The sequence below is a fragment of the Narcine bancroftii genome, chromosome 1, assembly GCF_036971445.1.
Source record: "Narcine bancroftii isolate sNarBan1 chromosome 1, sNarBan1.hap1, whole genome shotgun sequence".
NCBI classification, from domain to species: Eukaryota; Metazoa; Chordata; class Chondrichthyes; order Torpediniformes; family Narcinidae; genus Narcine; species Narcine bancroftii.
In genome coordinates, this window is record NC_091469.1 from 329,220,001 (window position 1) to 329,235,950 (window position 15,950).

The window sequence follows — 15,950 nt, forward strand, 5'->3', positions numbered from 1 at the left end:
TGGTCAGCATTCACTTATAAATTGGCATGGCTATCTTACCAGCGAGGGGACCGCAGGCCACTGTCAAATCGGCTGTGGCGTCACCCCGTGGTTTCTCTCATCTATTTTGAATCCCTTCAACAACCCACCTGCAGGAGAGGAGAGGATTTTGCAGGTTTGGTGTGACATCAAACACCATGGGAAAGTCCTGCAGATGCATAATGGGCATTTGGGAGGTTTACCTTTACCCGTGCCACAGTGAGAATCGACGTCGTTCAAAGCGTTGGCAGGCCGAGACCGGGTGGTAAAGTCTGCCTTCGGGATGTCGGGAGACCAGGTAGGTGGGCGGGTGGCCGAGGTGAGCGTTCGCACTTCGGAGAGGTCTGGGGCTCCTGCGGCCAGGGTGTCAGGAGCTCGAATGGGTGGGTGGTCATATCACAGGGCACACAGAAAACCTGCGATTTTTGGGGTCAATAAAAGGGGACTAACTATTATATGTGTATTTATTTTCTGCCATATTTTGCCGGTTGCTTGAATTCCAAATATGTGGGATTTTGTTGTACATCTTTTTAACTGCCAGTCTCACACAGCTCCAAATTACTGCCTTCCATACAAGATCTTCTGTTGATGACTCCAGCTCTATTTCCTTGTGGTGAGAAGAGGTTGGACCTGACAGCATGTCACCAGAAAGGGCCATTATATGTGCAGCAAAAGATCACTGGATAAAACCCATGTCAACGGGTAACAGTAGAGTATGAATTGTGGTGCATCTGTACATTAAGTTCTAGTGTATCAAGATGCTTTGATAAAATTGGTTTTGAGAGCTGTCCAGCGAGACATCTCATAAATAGTATATCACAACTTCAGAATTGAGGGGCACCTATTTAAAACAGATGTGGAGGAATTTCTTTAGCCAGAGGTGGAATGTGCTACCAGGGCGGCTGTGGAGGCTGGGTTATTGGGTGTACTTAAGGCAGAGATTAATAGGTATCTGAATAAGACCATCGGAGCAGAAATAAGCTATTCAGACCATCGCGTATGTGCAGAGTAAAAGGGTGGTGAGAGTAGATATAGAACCATTTTTTAAAATGACGCTGAGGAAATAATAATGGGAGAGAAGGAAATGAAAGAGAAACTAAATGAGTATTTTGCATAATTTTTCACTGTGAAAGACATTACCAGTGTCTCAGATGTCAAAGGGTAAGAGGGAAAGGAAGTGAGCGCAGTTACTATTTCAAGGTAGAAGGTGATCAGAAGCTGAATGGTCCAAGGGTGGATGTCTCTTGGACCAGATGGATTGCACCCTCGGGTTCTGAAACCAGTGGTGGCAGAGACTGTGGAGGCATTGCAAATGATCTTTCAGGAACCGATACATTCTGATGTGGTCCCAGAGAAATGGAAAACTTCAAATGTCACCTCTATTCAAGAAGGGAGAGAGGCTGCAAAGAGGAAATTATAGTCTGTTGAGCCTGATGTCAGTGGCTGGGAAGATGCTGGGATCGATTATCAAGGATGAGGTTATGCACTTGAAGGCAACTGACAAGATGGCCCAAAGCCACTACGATTTCCTTAAGATCAACCAATGTCGGAAAGTGGATGGGGCAGCACGGTTGGTGTAGTGATTAGCACAACACCTTTACAGCGCCAGTGATCGGGACTGGACCAGGGTTGTATTGTTACGAGCCCAGAGGACCCCAAAACCCAGCAGCAATAGATTGTCACCTAGACAAATGGTTACTTAAACAAAAGTTGCTTTTAATCATCTTTAAACATGAAAATAGAATAAAATTTTAACTTATCACTATTAACTTACTTAACCACCTTCTAATTCTAAGCACACTTGTATGTAATGTGCAAGTTCAGAAAAGTTATTTGGTTCACAGTCCAATCTCACTTCTCATTCCTCCAAGTTCTCTGATTGCAGGCAATTCTTATACTGTGCACAGAATTGAACATTTCTAAAGTTCACCAGGCTTTAGTACTAAAAAGGTAAATGGTTACCGCTCAGGAAGGTTCTTGTCAGTTTTCAGAGTGATTTGTTGTTCCAGGACATCCACAATTGATGTACTTCCATCAGCCACTCGTGTCTTGCTGACGAAACTTGCCCCTTCAGGGTTTTCCAGATGATTATCTCTTTCTTTCAGGTCATAACAGAGTTCCTTCTTGTTTCTCTTATTCCAAATGAAACATTAGATAGCCGGTCCTCTCCTCTTGCATGAACCACAAGGGCTTTGACCAGGTGTCTTCCAAACGGGTTTGCCAACTTGTCCTGTTCCAGTCCCAGCTACTTCTGCTGGCTGTAACACTGCCAAGTGATCTCTCTCTCTCTCTCTCTCTCTCACACTGCTTGCAAAACCACATGACCCTTTTACAACAGCAAGCTCTCCTCCAGACAATATGAGGCTCCAACAAGCTCTTTCATCTGTTGCCTTTTGTTAACAACAATCCATTAGTGAAGTCTAGAACACTCTTCAAAGCTCTTGCAAAAGCTCCGGAGCCGATACGTCTACCATGGGGCAGAGCTCCAGTATTTTAAGTAAGATCTGTTTTAAATGTTTGCATGTGACCTACTCTAACAAACCTTTCCCAATTTATCTCCCAAAAACATATCAATATATCTATATACTCTGTCACAGTGCATTCTCCCTGTGTCTGTGTGGGTTTTCCCCAGGGCGTCTGGTTTCCTCCCACCATTCAAAATGTACCGGGGTGTAGGTTAATGGGTTGTAAATTGGGTGGCAAGGGCTCATGGGCCGAAATAGCCTGTTACCATGCTGTATGTATACTTTTTTTTTTAATTTAAATTTTAAAAAGTCTTGATAAACCTATTGGAATTCTGTGAAGTAACAACAAGCAGGCTGGATAAAGGAGAGGCAGTGAATGTTGTGTATTTGGATTTTCAGAAGGCCTTTGACAAGGTACCACATGAGCCTATGGTAATAATAGAAAATATACGAGTGTGGATAGAGCATTAGCTGATTGGCAAGAAGCAGAGTTGGAATACAAAGATCATCTTGTAGTTGGCTGCCATTTGCTAGTGGTGTTCCACAGGGGTTAGTGTTGGAGTTTCTTTTTATGTTGTACATTAATGATTTATGGAACGAATGGATTTGTGGCCAAGTTTGTTGATGAAACGAAGGGAGGTGGAGGAGCAAGTCATGTTCAGGAAATAGGGAGGGTGCAGAAGGACATGGACAGATTATGAGAATGGGCGGAGAAATAACAAATTATTATTATGCCAGTGTACGGTTGTGCACTTTGGTAGAAAAAAATAAGGGGCAGACTTTTTTTTAATGGGGAGAAAAGTCCAGAATACCCAGATGCAAGAATAGCTTGAGGTAAACTTGCATGTAGAAGGTGGTGAAGATGCAATGCTGGCATTTTTTTGTTAGTACACCCCCTCCCCCCCCCCCCTTTCCCTGGCTCTATCCCTTTTTCTTCTATTCTCTAGCTCGTCTTTCTTTCTTACTGTGTTTCCTTTCCTCCAGCTCTTCATTCACAGATCTACCCCTCTCCCGATCAATTCTCACCTTTCCTCTCCTCTCCGTGTCGAATTATCACCTTTAGTCCATTGGCCTGTGCTCCTCCCCTTGTCCCTTCTTCCCTTCTCCCCAGACTTTATTCAGGCACCTGCCTGGTTTCTTTTGCTCCTACTTTGCTCAAGCCAGAAACATTGGTTTTGCATCTTTACCTCCTAAGGACACTGAAAGATCTGCTAAGTTCCTCCAGCAGTTCTGTGATTTTTACCACAGTCGCAGCATCTGCAGACAATTGTGCTTCCTTCCATTGTTTATATGGAAGATAAGTTTGCAATGCACATTATTAGCCCAGTCTCATGAAATAACATCATCTTCAGGAAAAGGGAGACATTCTAAATCACAGGTTTGTGAAGTAGAGAGAGAGAGAAAGGAATGCCACAGGCTGGATGACAGAAATCACTCCCTCCCATCTTCTCTGTCAGTGTATGGCAGCCAAATGGCAACAAGAAAAGCAGCCAAGTTAATACAAACCGATTGAATTTATTTTTATATTAAATGCAACTGTACACAATGTCAAAATTAGACTTTTTTTTTTACAAATAATATTCAATAATATGGCACCATTACATACAGAGCTACATGATATACAATTATAAAGTGCAATATTGTTCAGATGATTTTATTCAAGAAGAAACAGAGGCTTTGCAATGATAGTTGGCAGCTTAGATGCCAAGGGAAACGTGTCTCTTCACCTCCCATCACCCAATCACCACTACCAATTTCGATACATTGGACATATTAAAGTTCTATTAAACACAAACCTTGTTCACGTTTATGGATAAGAGAACATGTTGTATGAGGAAAGGTTAAGTGAGCGAAGGCTTTTCTCTTTAGAGTGATGGAGGATGAGTGGTGACAATGGAGGTGTACAAGATTATTAGGAGCATAGACAATGTGAATAAATTGAAACTTTGTCTTTAATATTGTATCTAATTTTCTCCAAGATTAAATAGGATATTACCTGTAACCACTGTGTGTGGGTAGATGATGAATCCTCTTACTGTTTCATTAAAATTGCTTGTCTGACTATCAACATAATAAAAGCTAAAACTTTCTCCTGGGTTGCAGGCAAATGTATAGCCGGTTCATGAGGGAAACAAAAACAAACAAAGCAATTAAAGGGCAGGGTTCTATTTTATTAAAAATCGTTGATAAAGTTCGGAAAATGTTTTTCCCCAAATCTTCCTAAATTGGGGCACTCCCAAAACATGTGAATCAGTGAAGCTTCATAAATTTTACACTTCTCACCTAGTGAATCAATATCTGGATTAAAAACGAGATAATTTAAGTACCACCTTGAATTGTAATAAGCAATGCCTTGTACAAAATGAGGAATCATTAACCAAGCTGAGTAAGTACCAATCTTCATCTGAAAATGTTATGTTCAAATATCATTCCCAATTGTTCTTAATCCTGGCCACTGGGGCTGATTTTTAAATCCAGTGAGTCATTATAAATGCATGATATTAATCTACGATGAATGAACTGTATGTTTTTTTTAAATCAAGAACATTACAGAAAGAAAGTTTCAACTTGAAAAGATGTAGGGCCCACTCATACAATACCATCACGATTAGAAGATTGAAGAAGTCTGGATACTCCAGTGATTCTCTTTTCTAGTGTCTGAAGGTCATTACTTGATCCATATTTTGATATCTTTTTCAACAAGGTAACCTTGATTAGAGGGAGGGGGTAGATTAGATTGAGTTTTGGGTTTATGTTTTTTTTATTAACTTGTTAAATATGGGTTTAAATATGGTGGTCATAGATCATTTCAATAAATTAGACAGAACTTGCCTTTTGTTTAAGTCAAGGGATAGTCCAATGTAGTTTTACATATAGTCTATTCAAATGTATATGATATGACCTGTTAATTGTTTGATTAAACAATTGGAATGATCTTAAGCTCAATAAAAATATTTTCAAAAGAAAAGATGGTGTGGACAGCCAGCATCAGTGTTGATGGCCAATACCAAACGACATCTGTTTAAAGAGAGTGGAGGAAAGTTTGGAGGTGATTCTGTTTTTAAAAACAGTGGTATGTACTGCCAGGGTAGTCACGGTGACTGATAAAACAGGGACATTGAGCAGACAGTCACATGATTTTTTTTTCTAAAAAGGAATGGACTGTGAGGGAGGGAAGAGTTAGATTGATCACGGAGTAGGTTTACATGGGTTGGCACAAGATTATGGGCCAAAAGGCCTGTACTGTTCCACATTCTATGCCTACACCACTCAGATGAAATGGAATAAATACCTGGATTTGTGAGTTCCAGTATGTGGAAAAAATGGTGCTCACAGAACTTGTCATCGTGTTCTAGTACGTCCTCCTCTGGGTCACATTCCTCATGTGAATAAATGTCCCTGTTCCTTCATTACCTCTGAACCTGTGGGATTTCCTTCACCAAAAGAACTGGAGCAGTTCAAGATGGCAGCTTACCATGACATTCACAAGCAGAAGTGATGGCCCAGCATTGCATCTTTGCCACTGATGTCAAATAGGATGTTAGCTGCCAAAAGAACAACACTAAGCCATAAGTTTGTGTAAGCCAAGTCCTTCCATAGAAGTCCCACTCATGTACAGAGCAATGAAGATAGATGCAAAATTAGGGAGCAGGGTGATTGGACTGAAGTTATCTGACATAATTTCCAAGGCCCTACTTTGCAACATCTGCTGTGTGTATCTTTAACGAGGTTCCATCAAACAGGGAGACTGTGGAGTTGTGCAAATTACATCAGTAACCAAGATAAGAACAAGGCAGTAGGATTAAACCAAAAGGCTCCTTCAAAGAATCAGGTCAAGAACAGCAGGATGCATGGAATCCTGCAGTACAGCCATGTCCGTGAGGAAGGGCTCAGGTCCGAAATGCTGCTTTTATGTCTTTACCTCCTATGGACAAGGCATGACCTGCTGAGTTCCTCCAACATTTGTATGTTTTTACTATAATCACAGCGTCTGCAGACTTTCCTATTTTAACCCACAGTCTAGAAGCAGGTTGTCACCCATCCTCGTTGTGACTTGCTTTGAATTAGCTGTTTCATAATTTTATAAACCAATTTTCCATTCCCCACAACCCAATCCATAGCTTGTCCATTTAAGGTCATTGCATTAACTAAAAATACAGTTAAACTAAATTTGAACAGGTCAGATCAACGTGCCACAATGAGAATAATACATGGAATGCAAGGTAAATCCTTTTGAACTGTATACCTTTCAGAGAGTAATGCAGGCTGTAGAGTGTTTCAAGCATTTAGCATTATTAAGGTTCAAGCCATGTCAATAATACACTCAAAGGCTATCGCCTGTGAGTATCAAAAAGTTTTTGATTTCTATCACCCTACATCATTCCATCTTGCTTTCCCTACATCTTTAGTCTGCAGATTATGTACATTTCTGAAAGGAATCCAGCTTTCTTCCTCGCTACAGACAGCTCTCCTTCCAATTCTCTCCAGACATCAATAGCCCTCTGTGCAGAGCTGAACGTCCTGGCATGGATGCCAAGTTGACAGCATGTTTGTGTTCATTTATTACTGGCTCTTGAAACAAATACCAGAAATGCTGAGCACCTCTGAGCTAAGAACCATCCCAAATAACACGAATAGCGTCATTGTTTTGGAAAGGCGATTGCATTGTCCATCCTCAGAATAACTAAGCATTATACATCTGGACTCCTACAGACAAAGTGAGGCCTGCTGAGTTCTTCCAGCGTCTGTTTTTTTTAAACTACAAGCCTGCAAACTTTAGTGTTTCACTTAAACCTTGTTCATGACCTCTCGACTTCGAGGCAACCACTTTGGCTGACATTCCAGCTCAGTTAGGATTCCTGAGCTGCCATGGGCAGAGTCTCAAGGGCCCCTCATCTCATTTCTCAAATTGATACAAAATATCTTGTGCCACCAATAGAAGATCTATCATTTGAGGTAATGTTTAACCTTCAAAAGGCACTTTCAGGTGGCCAAAATACCCCAATGTAAAGCTGCATATTCTACCTCTATCCAGCTGCTGGGAGGCCACCTGAAAGAGCAGGAGACGCCTCCGAGGGTCACTTTCCAACCCTCCTCTGAGAGGGATAATCGCCGGAGTACTGAAGTCTCCCTAGGCACCTGAATGCAGCCGTCTGAAAGCGGCTGATAAAGGGATGACAATCAGCTGGCGAGCACTTGACAATCCCCCTCCCCGCTGCCCCTGCCCCTCAGGGCTGGGGCAGGCAGCAAAAGACGTCCCAGCCCTGACATCCCAAAGGGACAGGAGCCTGAGTGCACTCCGAGGCACCTCCCGTGCAGCTGTCCCTTTCAGGTGGCTAGCGCTGTGCTTTTAGCACGGCCACCTGAATGACCATTCCACAGGTCTGAATCTGCTTCTGCAGGCGCATTCTTGGTGGAGAATGCACCTGAAAGTGGCTAAAAAAACAGGTTACATAATCTTTGTTACAGTGCTGTTTATAGGATCTTGATGGACATGCATTGGCTGCTATATTCCCTGCAACAGTTCCTACAGTTCAGAACTGCATAATTGGTTGTAAAGTGCTTTAGCACAGTGCGAGAGGTAGTTTATGAATGGAAGTCCTAGTTTCCCTCTTCAAGTGTGAAGTACATACAAAGGAAGGGACACATTTTTTACAATTTAGACCGACAGCAGGGTAACAGGCCATTTCAACCCACAAGTCCGCACTGCCCAATTTACACCCCATTAACCACTGGTACAATTTGAATGGTGGGAGGAAACCGGAGCCCCCAGTTTTGCCCAGAAAATATTTTTTTTTTTTTTTTTTTTTTTTTTAAATCGAAATCATCATCAAATTTTGCATTCTGTAGTCATAAGCTCTGTGGGGGTAATTTTAGCACAATTCTGACTGCATAAAGCGCATCATGATCAGCAAAAAGATGCCTACACCCAAGTTCCTCATAAATGCTGCGATGGGTCAAAGCTTTGCATGTTCAACACAATTTCTTCAAGTTGTCCCTTAAATGGGTTTCATCAAACCATACTCATTCTTCTGTTATTATGCTGTATTTTGCACATTACAGGGCTGATCTTTAAACATTTAATGCCATCCTTCTACACTCAGAAATTTCCATTATAAAATACTGTATCAGTTATTATCAAAAAAAATTGTAACCTTAATCTATCTGTGCACAAGGAAAACCAATATTCATCAGTACAATCTGTTTGCTTTGATAAAGAGGTTTTGAGACAACCTTGTAATTCTCACTTGTGTATGACTGATCTTTTTTGGATCGTTACTAAAGTATGGCTATTCCTAAATTCATGTTCACACACGACAGCCAATGTTGCCAGATTAACATCATCTTCTCTCAAATACCATTGCTGCACAAGTTGTCCGAGCCCACTGGAACAATGGTGAGATGGGTGAACGTGCCATTAACCTACACCCCGGTACGTGTTTGAAGGGTGGGAGGAAACTGGAGCCCCTGGGAAAAAAACACGCAGACATGGGGAGAACGTACAAACTCCTTACAGTCAGGGCAGGATTCAAACCCAGGTCTGGTCCCAATTGCGTGCACTGTAAAGACCAATAAAACTGATATTTTAATCTTTCTCTTCTACTGTCCTTCTTTCCCCCACCCCCATTTCCCGCACCGATGTTGTCTGACCACCCCCACCCCCGAGTACTTCCATAATTTTCTATTGTCAGCTCAGAAATGTTTGTGTTAGAGTTACTACAGTAAAATCCCAGTTATCCAGAATTCAAGCAACCAGCAGCCTCAAGCAACCGGCAAAAGAAATTGCAGAAAATAAATAGGTAAATAATATGAAAGTTTAAAATGGGAGCCCCCTTTTCTCCAATCAGGCAACATGCAATCTTAATATTCACTTATCCGGCATCTAACAATTCCCATAGGTTCTGGATAACGGGAGTTTTACTCCATATTCAAATACCTTAATCTGAGGCATGGTGGTAAATGCACACAAGTCAAGTTCACATCTAAAGACTAAGCAAGATTTTCTTTAAGGTCCAATACTAATTGCTTTTGCCTCACTTTCCATTCCCAGCAGGACCAAAATGCTTCAAGAAAGGGAAGTATCAGGCATTGCATTCCCATTGCCTCTGTGATAAAACCCAACAGGTCATCACCCCATATGCACATTGTCATTTTGATTGTACCAGGGTTGGTTTGTAATAACAAATGAGATCAATGAAATCTAAACAATGCTTCAATAAAAAAACGATGATGACCATTTTCCAAGGATCTGAATGTGGACTAAGTGGTAAAGACACAGCAGTTTCTCATTTTACACAGATCTCAATGGCTTGCACCAGGTAGAACCCAAGCAGAATAACAAGATACACCTACAAACAGGACAGAATCCAGGGAATAAGGAAAGTTGGAATTCTAAACCTTGTCCCTAAATGGTTAACCTGAACCATAACAACAGATGTGATGGTAGACAAAAGATCTCATAAAAAGGTCATTAATTAACAGCCAAAAATACTCACAATTATCTTCAGATTATAGATGCTCTAACAGCCTGAATTGTAAAGACAATATTGGCAAAATGATAACCACATGTGCCATTTTGGTTTTGATTGCTTGGTTCAGTTCCTACAGTATATACCATGCCCACTAATCCCCAAGAGCCCATTCTTCCACAGCACTGATCCAGCAGCCACGTCACCTGCAAGAACGATCAGGCAAAGTAAAACCTGGCGCCACAGGAAGGCAGGATCAGACAGCTTCCCAGCTTAAGTGGATGGCAGATGTTTGTTTTTCTTCTTGCTCCTGCAGGATTTGCAGACAGAGCAGAGGATGCAGGGGCAGGCCAGGAGGAGAAGTGGTGACGTGACCAGTACAATCAGACCTAATCCAAAGAGGATTCCAACAACCTGCAAATGGGAGGATGGGGCGAAAAGCAAGGTCATTAGTCCCTTGGTAACCCACTGCATCAAAATCATCAAGAATCCAAAGCATTTTTCGTATGCAATAAATTAAATTTTAATTTTGACATAACAGCATGGTAGCAGGCCCTTCTGCCCCACGTGCCCATGCTGCCCAAATGCTCCAATTAACCTACAACCCCTTTAAGCTTTGAAGGGTGGGAGGAAATCAGGGCACCCGGTGGAAACCCACTCAGACACAGGGAGAACATACAATCTCCTTACATGGAGTGCTGGATTTGAACCCAGGTCACTGGTGCTATAAGTGTGACATAAATATCAATGGAATATCCCAAACAAAAAATTTTTAATGCAAAGCATTATTCAAGAAAGCTCATTTTGGAACTTTTATTATATTTTCCAATTACTATTTTTAAGGATTTAAATATACAGTGGCAGGCATCTATAAAACAATATTGTTTGGCAGAATAAACTATTAACACTTGATAGCATAAGGTACAGCTACCTCTTTGGGCACCATCACAAAATGTGCTATTTATAGTTGTAATCACTTTTACAAACAGAAATTTCACCTCAGCCCCTCACAAACTCAATGTGAAAAGAAATAGTCTCCAAACAAGGATTCAAAAGGGGCAGCAATTCAAAAATAATTCAATGCCTGCTGCATCATTATATATTCTGACCCCAAACTCCATGTGAACATGAATGACTGCATCCATTGGTCTAGGCCATGATGGCTGTATCAGTGAAAACTTTAAGCAGTTTCATCTTCCCTTGTGCTCCACTCACCTGGGTTCTGTTCCAAATAACTGAAGCCCTGGAGTGGCCAAGTTTATTGCGGCATGGTCCTTTGTCATAATGTCTCAGGAAAATGTCATTCTGAAAAAGACACATTGTCCGCAACTGAGTAAATCACTCTAAGCCTTCTCAATCTATTGCACGTCAATAATTTGTTGGCTTTATTTATAATCATAAATTGCAACATGCACATTAGCCTTCAATACATTAATTTACAGCTGTCTGTCTGTAACCCTAACCTGATTAAGGCTTGAAGCTTCTTAATTTAATTTTTTTGCTGGAGGGTAACCAAATACATTTAGCACAGAAAAATGCCTCAAGGTTCTTCGGGGGGTTTAAAAAAACATCAAAATCAATGGTAGAAGTAGTAATCAAAATGCAGCATGGAGGACTAGTCAAAATATTAGGAATATTGTTCACGATCAAGTTTATTTATCATTCTGATTGCACAAGCATAACCCAAACAAACAGCATTCTCCAGTCCTCAGTGCAAAGCACACAAGCCCACAACCAGACATAATGCACATACACACAAGCAATACACATGCAGGATAAATAAACACACACACACACACAGACACACACGTATAAATAGATAAATAAATACATAGATAGATGAATATATATAGACAGATAAATGGATAAATAAATAGATGGGAATGACTTTAAATAATAAATTGAAGGAGACAGGCTTGAAGAGGAGGCAAAAGCAAAGAGGTAGTGATGGATAGAATTGCTCTTCAAACAAGGACAGTCAAGATGAGATTTTGTTTAAATTTACTTTGCGAGGGGCACGTGGGGACAGAGGGAGGCTGCCTGGATATGATGGAGAAAGGGAGAATAAATAAGGGGTAGGAATTTCCATTGGCAGGAGAGACAATAAATAGAGGTGGTCTTGAAGTCACAACCAGAGGGAGGTAGACTTCAAGTGATTGGCGGGGGGGGGGGGGGGGGGGTTGAAATTTGTTTCAAAGAAAATTAGAAAATTTAACAAGTTCAGGTATTGATATGGAATATCAAATGGGTCCCATGACAAAAAAATTGTCATTCTGTGGATTAAAAGTCTGGTTATTACTCTCAGAGTTAGCACTGTTCATGCCATCTGTGATCTGGGTAACTAAAGATCTAACTATTAAGGTGGGGTTGTGAAGATTCACCAAGATCAGGTGCATCTTCAGTCAGAATGTTTGACTGGATAATTTAAAAAAGACTTAAGCAACTCCCTGAAGAGAATTTAAAAAAGACTTAAGCAACTCCATGAAAGATACTTACATCCAGATTGTGAAGACAATACCAGCAAAAGGTGTGCTTGCAGTTTTTGCACATCATTTGGGCACAACCTTCATTTCGTTCAATGAAGATATGACATACCGGACACCGTTTGATGGAAGGTTCTGTGACATTGCCTGTAAGATCACTAAGGAAAGAAGTAAAGGAAAACTATTAGATAAAATTGATCTTGTAATTTAAGTCTGAATAGAAACAGGCAAAGCTGATCCCAAAAAACCTCCCAGAGATTGAAAGATTCCTGATGATCCAGAGCATCGAACATAATGGGGAGAAGGGCGGGCAGTGGGGCTGAGTGTTAATAAATCTCAGAATATTGTCTAATTCTGAATCTTTTCCAATAAACATAAATATCAAAAATTGTTGACAAGCGCCTTCACCATCCAAAATCTGATTAGTTATGGGCTCCCTTTAAATGCAGCTGTCACATTTCAGTAAAATGTTGACCTGGATTCATTTGGGGGGCGTGGCAAGATGGCGTAAGGATCAGACATGCCTTCCAGTCCTCTCCTGACTCTATCTTATTGTTTTGTCTAGAAATGCCCGTTAAAATTCTTTAAAAGTTTAGATAATTTCAATGCTGTTAACTTATGATGGTACAATTGGTGGAAAAGAGCAAAAAAAAAAGACAACAGATCATCAAAAAACTACATTTTCCAAAAGTTCAAGTTTTGGAGCCTACCTACAGGAAAGACACCGGGACTCAGCGTGAAATGGATCCCAGGAGAGAAGTACAGTGTTCGGATGTAAAGCTCTATGTTACATCGGTATAGCCCCCTAAAGAGGGCTTCAAACAGCCTTTAGAACAAAGAGTTACTCAAAGGCATTTGTCAACTGTAGAGGTGGCGCTGCAAACTGCATCTCTTGAGATTTTTTTTTTTCTTTGGCTTGGCTTCGCGGACAAAGATTTATGGAGGGGGTAAAAGTCCACGTCAGCTGCAGGCTCGTTTGTGGCTGACAAGTCCGATGCGGGACAGGCAGACACGGTTGCAGCGGCTGCAGGGGAAAATTGGTTGGTTGGGGTTGGGTGTTGGGTTTTCCTCCTTTGCCTTTTGTAAGTGAGGTGGGCTCTGCGGTCTTCTTCAAAGGAGGTTGCTGCCCGCCAAACTGTGAGGCGCCAAGATGCACGGTTTGAGGTGATATCAGCCCACTGGCGGTGGTCAATGTGGCAGGCACCAAGAGATTTCTTTAGGCAGTCCTTGTACCTTTTCTTTGGTGCACCTCTGTCACGGTGGCCAGTGGAGAGCTCGCCATATAACACGATCTTGGGAAGGCGATGGTCCTCCATTCTGGAGACGTGACCCACCCAGCGCAGCTGGATCTTCAGCAGCGTGGACTCGATGCTGTCAACCTCTGCCATCTCGAGTACTTCGACGTTAGGGATGAAAGCGCTCTAATGGATGTTGAGGATGGAGCGGAGACAACGCTGGTGGAAGCGTTCTAGGAGCCGTAGGTGATGCCGGTAGAGGACCCATGATTCAGAGCCGAACAGGAGTGTGGGTATAACAACGGCTCTGTATACGCTTATCTTTGTGAGGTTTTTCAGTTGGTTGTTTTTCCAGACTCTTTTGTGTAGTCTTCCAAAGGCGCTATTTGCCTTGGCAAGTCTGTTGTCTATCTCATTGTCGATCCCTGCATCTGATGAAATGGTGCAGCCGAGATAGGTAAACTGGTTGTCCGTTTTGAGTTTTGTGTGCCCAATGGAGATGTGGGGGGGCTGGTAGTCATGGTGGGGAGCTGGCTGATGGAGGTCCTCCATCTCTTGAGATACAAGAACCTATATAACTTGATGTACTGGGAGAACTTAATACATTATGGACTGGGGAAAACCCCGGCCAGCGTCCTCCAGTCACTGCTGGAGAGGTTGTGGCTGGGGTTTCCACACGCAGTCATACTACAAGGAAGGCAACCAGAATGAAGGAAGGAATAGAAGATCCTTTGGAGAAGAAGCAGGAATCTGTTGAGCCAAAATCTCTTCCAATTGAAAAGATTTTTGTGAATCTTGAATCTAAATTATCTTATACAATGCAGGGATTATCCAAGATTATGACTGAACTTGGTACTAGGTTTAATACTTTGGTGAAAATACATTCTCAACAGATGACCTGGATTCATTTCTAGAAGCTCATCCTTTAATCCAAGCCAAATTATTTGCTAATGAAAAAGAATAAGGTCTTACTGGCACAGTAGGAAACCTATCAGTCTCATAATCTGAAGGTTGGAGTTCAAGCCTCACACAGATTACTAATTTATCGGGTTAGCTTTGCAGTTAGCACAACACTATCACAGCCCCAGCTACGCAAGTTCAAATCCGGCGCCGTCTGTAAGAAGTTTGTACGTCCTCCACATGTCTGTGTGAATTTCCTCTGGGTGCTCCAGTTTCCTCCCACCCTTCAAAACGTACAGGGGGTTGTAGGTTAATTGGGGTATTTGGTTGGCATGGGCTGGAACGCCTGAATGTCTACATTTTAATAACATTTTTAAAATATTTAATTACATTAAAATAAATAAATTGAATAAATAAAATAACATTTTTTAAAATTAATTTAGATTTTCACTCTTCAGTCCTATTTTTTATTTAAAAATTTTAAACCTTTCATGATTGATGTAACTTTTAAAGAAAGGTATGAATTGGGTATTAAATGTTTTTCAGTTAAATGCAGTCTACTAAATACTCATTTTTTTGTTATGTACAGATTAGATTTTTTTTTACTATCTCAATTACATATATTTTCTAAGAGGACTGATAAGAATTTAATTGATGTAATTTTTAATTTACAACCTTTCAATAATGGTTCAACATTTATGATGTTGTTGGGAATATGAGAGGCTCCCTCAGATAAAATTTTAAAACCCTGGGAACAGGACCGACAGCTTTTAATTCCTGAAGAAACTTGGAATGTCATTTTCAAATTGGTGAATACCTCTTTTTTTAATGTGCCTGACACTCTCCCCTACAATTTAAAGTGGTCCATAGGGCTCACATGTCCAAAGTCAAACTTGTTTTTATGTGGACATATCTCCTCATTGTGATAAATGCAACAAAGGATATACTTCATTAATTCATATGTTCTGGATATGTCAGAGTCTTGAGAAATATTGAATCTAAGTATTTCAAATATTCTCTGCACTTTTTAAAGTTAATTTTAAACCAAATCCCTTAACTGCTTTTTTTAAAGTGTGACATAATGCTAATGATATCTGAGCCGCATATATTTGCTTTTATTTCTCTTGTGACGAGGTGGGCGGTGTTGCTCAGATGAAGGGACATTACCCCACCTACTCATGCTCAATGGCTACGTGACTCATGTCATGTTTAAATTTAGAGAAGATTAGATGCTCAATTTCTGATTTGAATATAATTTTTTTTAACACTTGCACTTGCACAGTGTTTTCCAGATGATGATATCTTTCTTTCAGGTCACCACAGAGTTCATTTTTATTTCCCTTATTTCAAGTGAAACATTATACAGCCAGTTCTGTCCTC

The 15,950-nt window shown here is 41.0% G+C and overlaps 1 protein-coding gene across 6 annotated transcripts in view; it reads right to left on the reverse strand.

Annotated features, from left to right (window-relative positions):
• Positions 1-3,978: 3,978 nt before the first annotated feature.
• LOC138748300 (E3 ubiquitin-protein ligase RNF144B-like) overlaps positions 3,979-15,950 on the reverse strand; it is a 157,367-nt gene continuing 145,395 nt past the window's right edge. For all 6 annotated transcript variants that reach the window (XM_069908239.1, XM_069908230.1, XM_069908244.1 and 3 more), the window contains 3 exons: positions 12,449-12,593; positions 11,168-11,257; positions 3,979-10,366 (listed from right to left, as the gene is read on the reverse strand). In XM_069908239.1, coding sequence (XP_069764340.1) covers positions 10,226-10,366; positions 11,168-11,257; positions 12,449-12,593 — 376 coding nt within the window. In that variant the 3' untranslated portion in view covers positions 3,979-10,225. The remainder of the gene's footprint in view (positions 10,367-11,167; positions 11,258-12,448; positions 12,594-15,950) is intronic.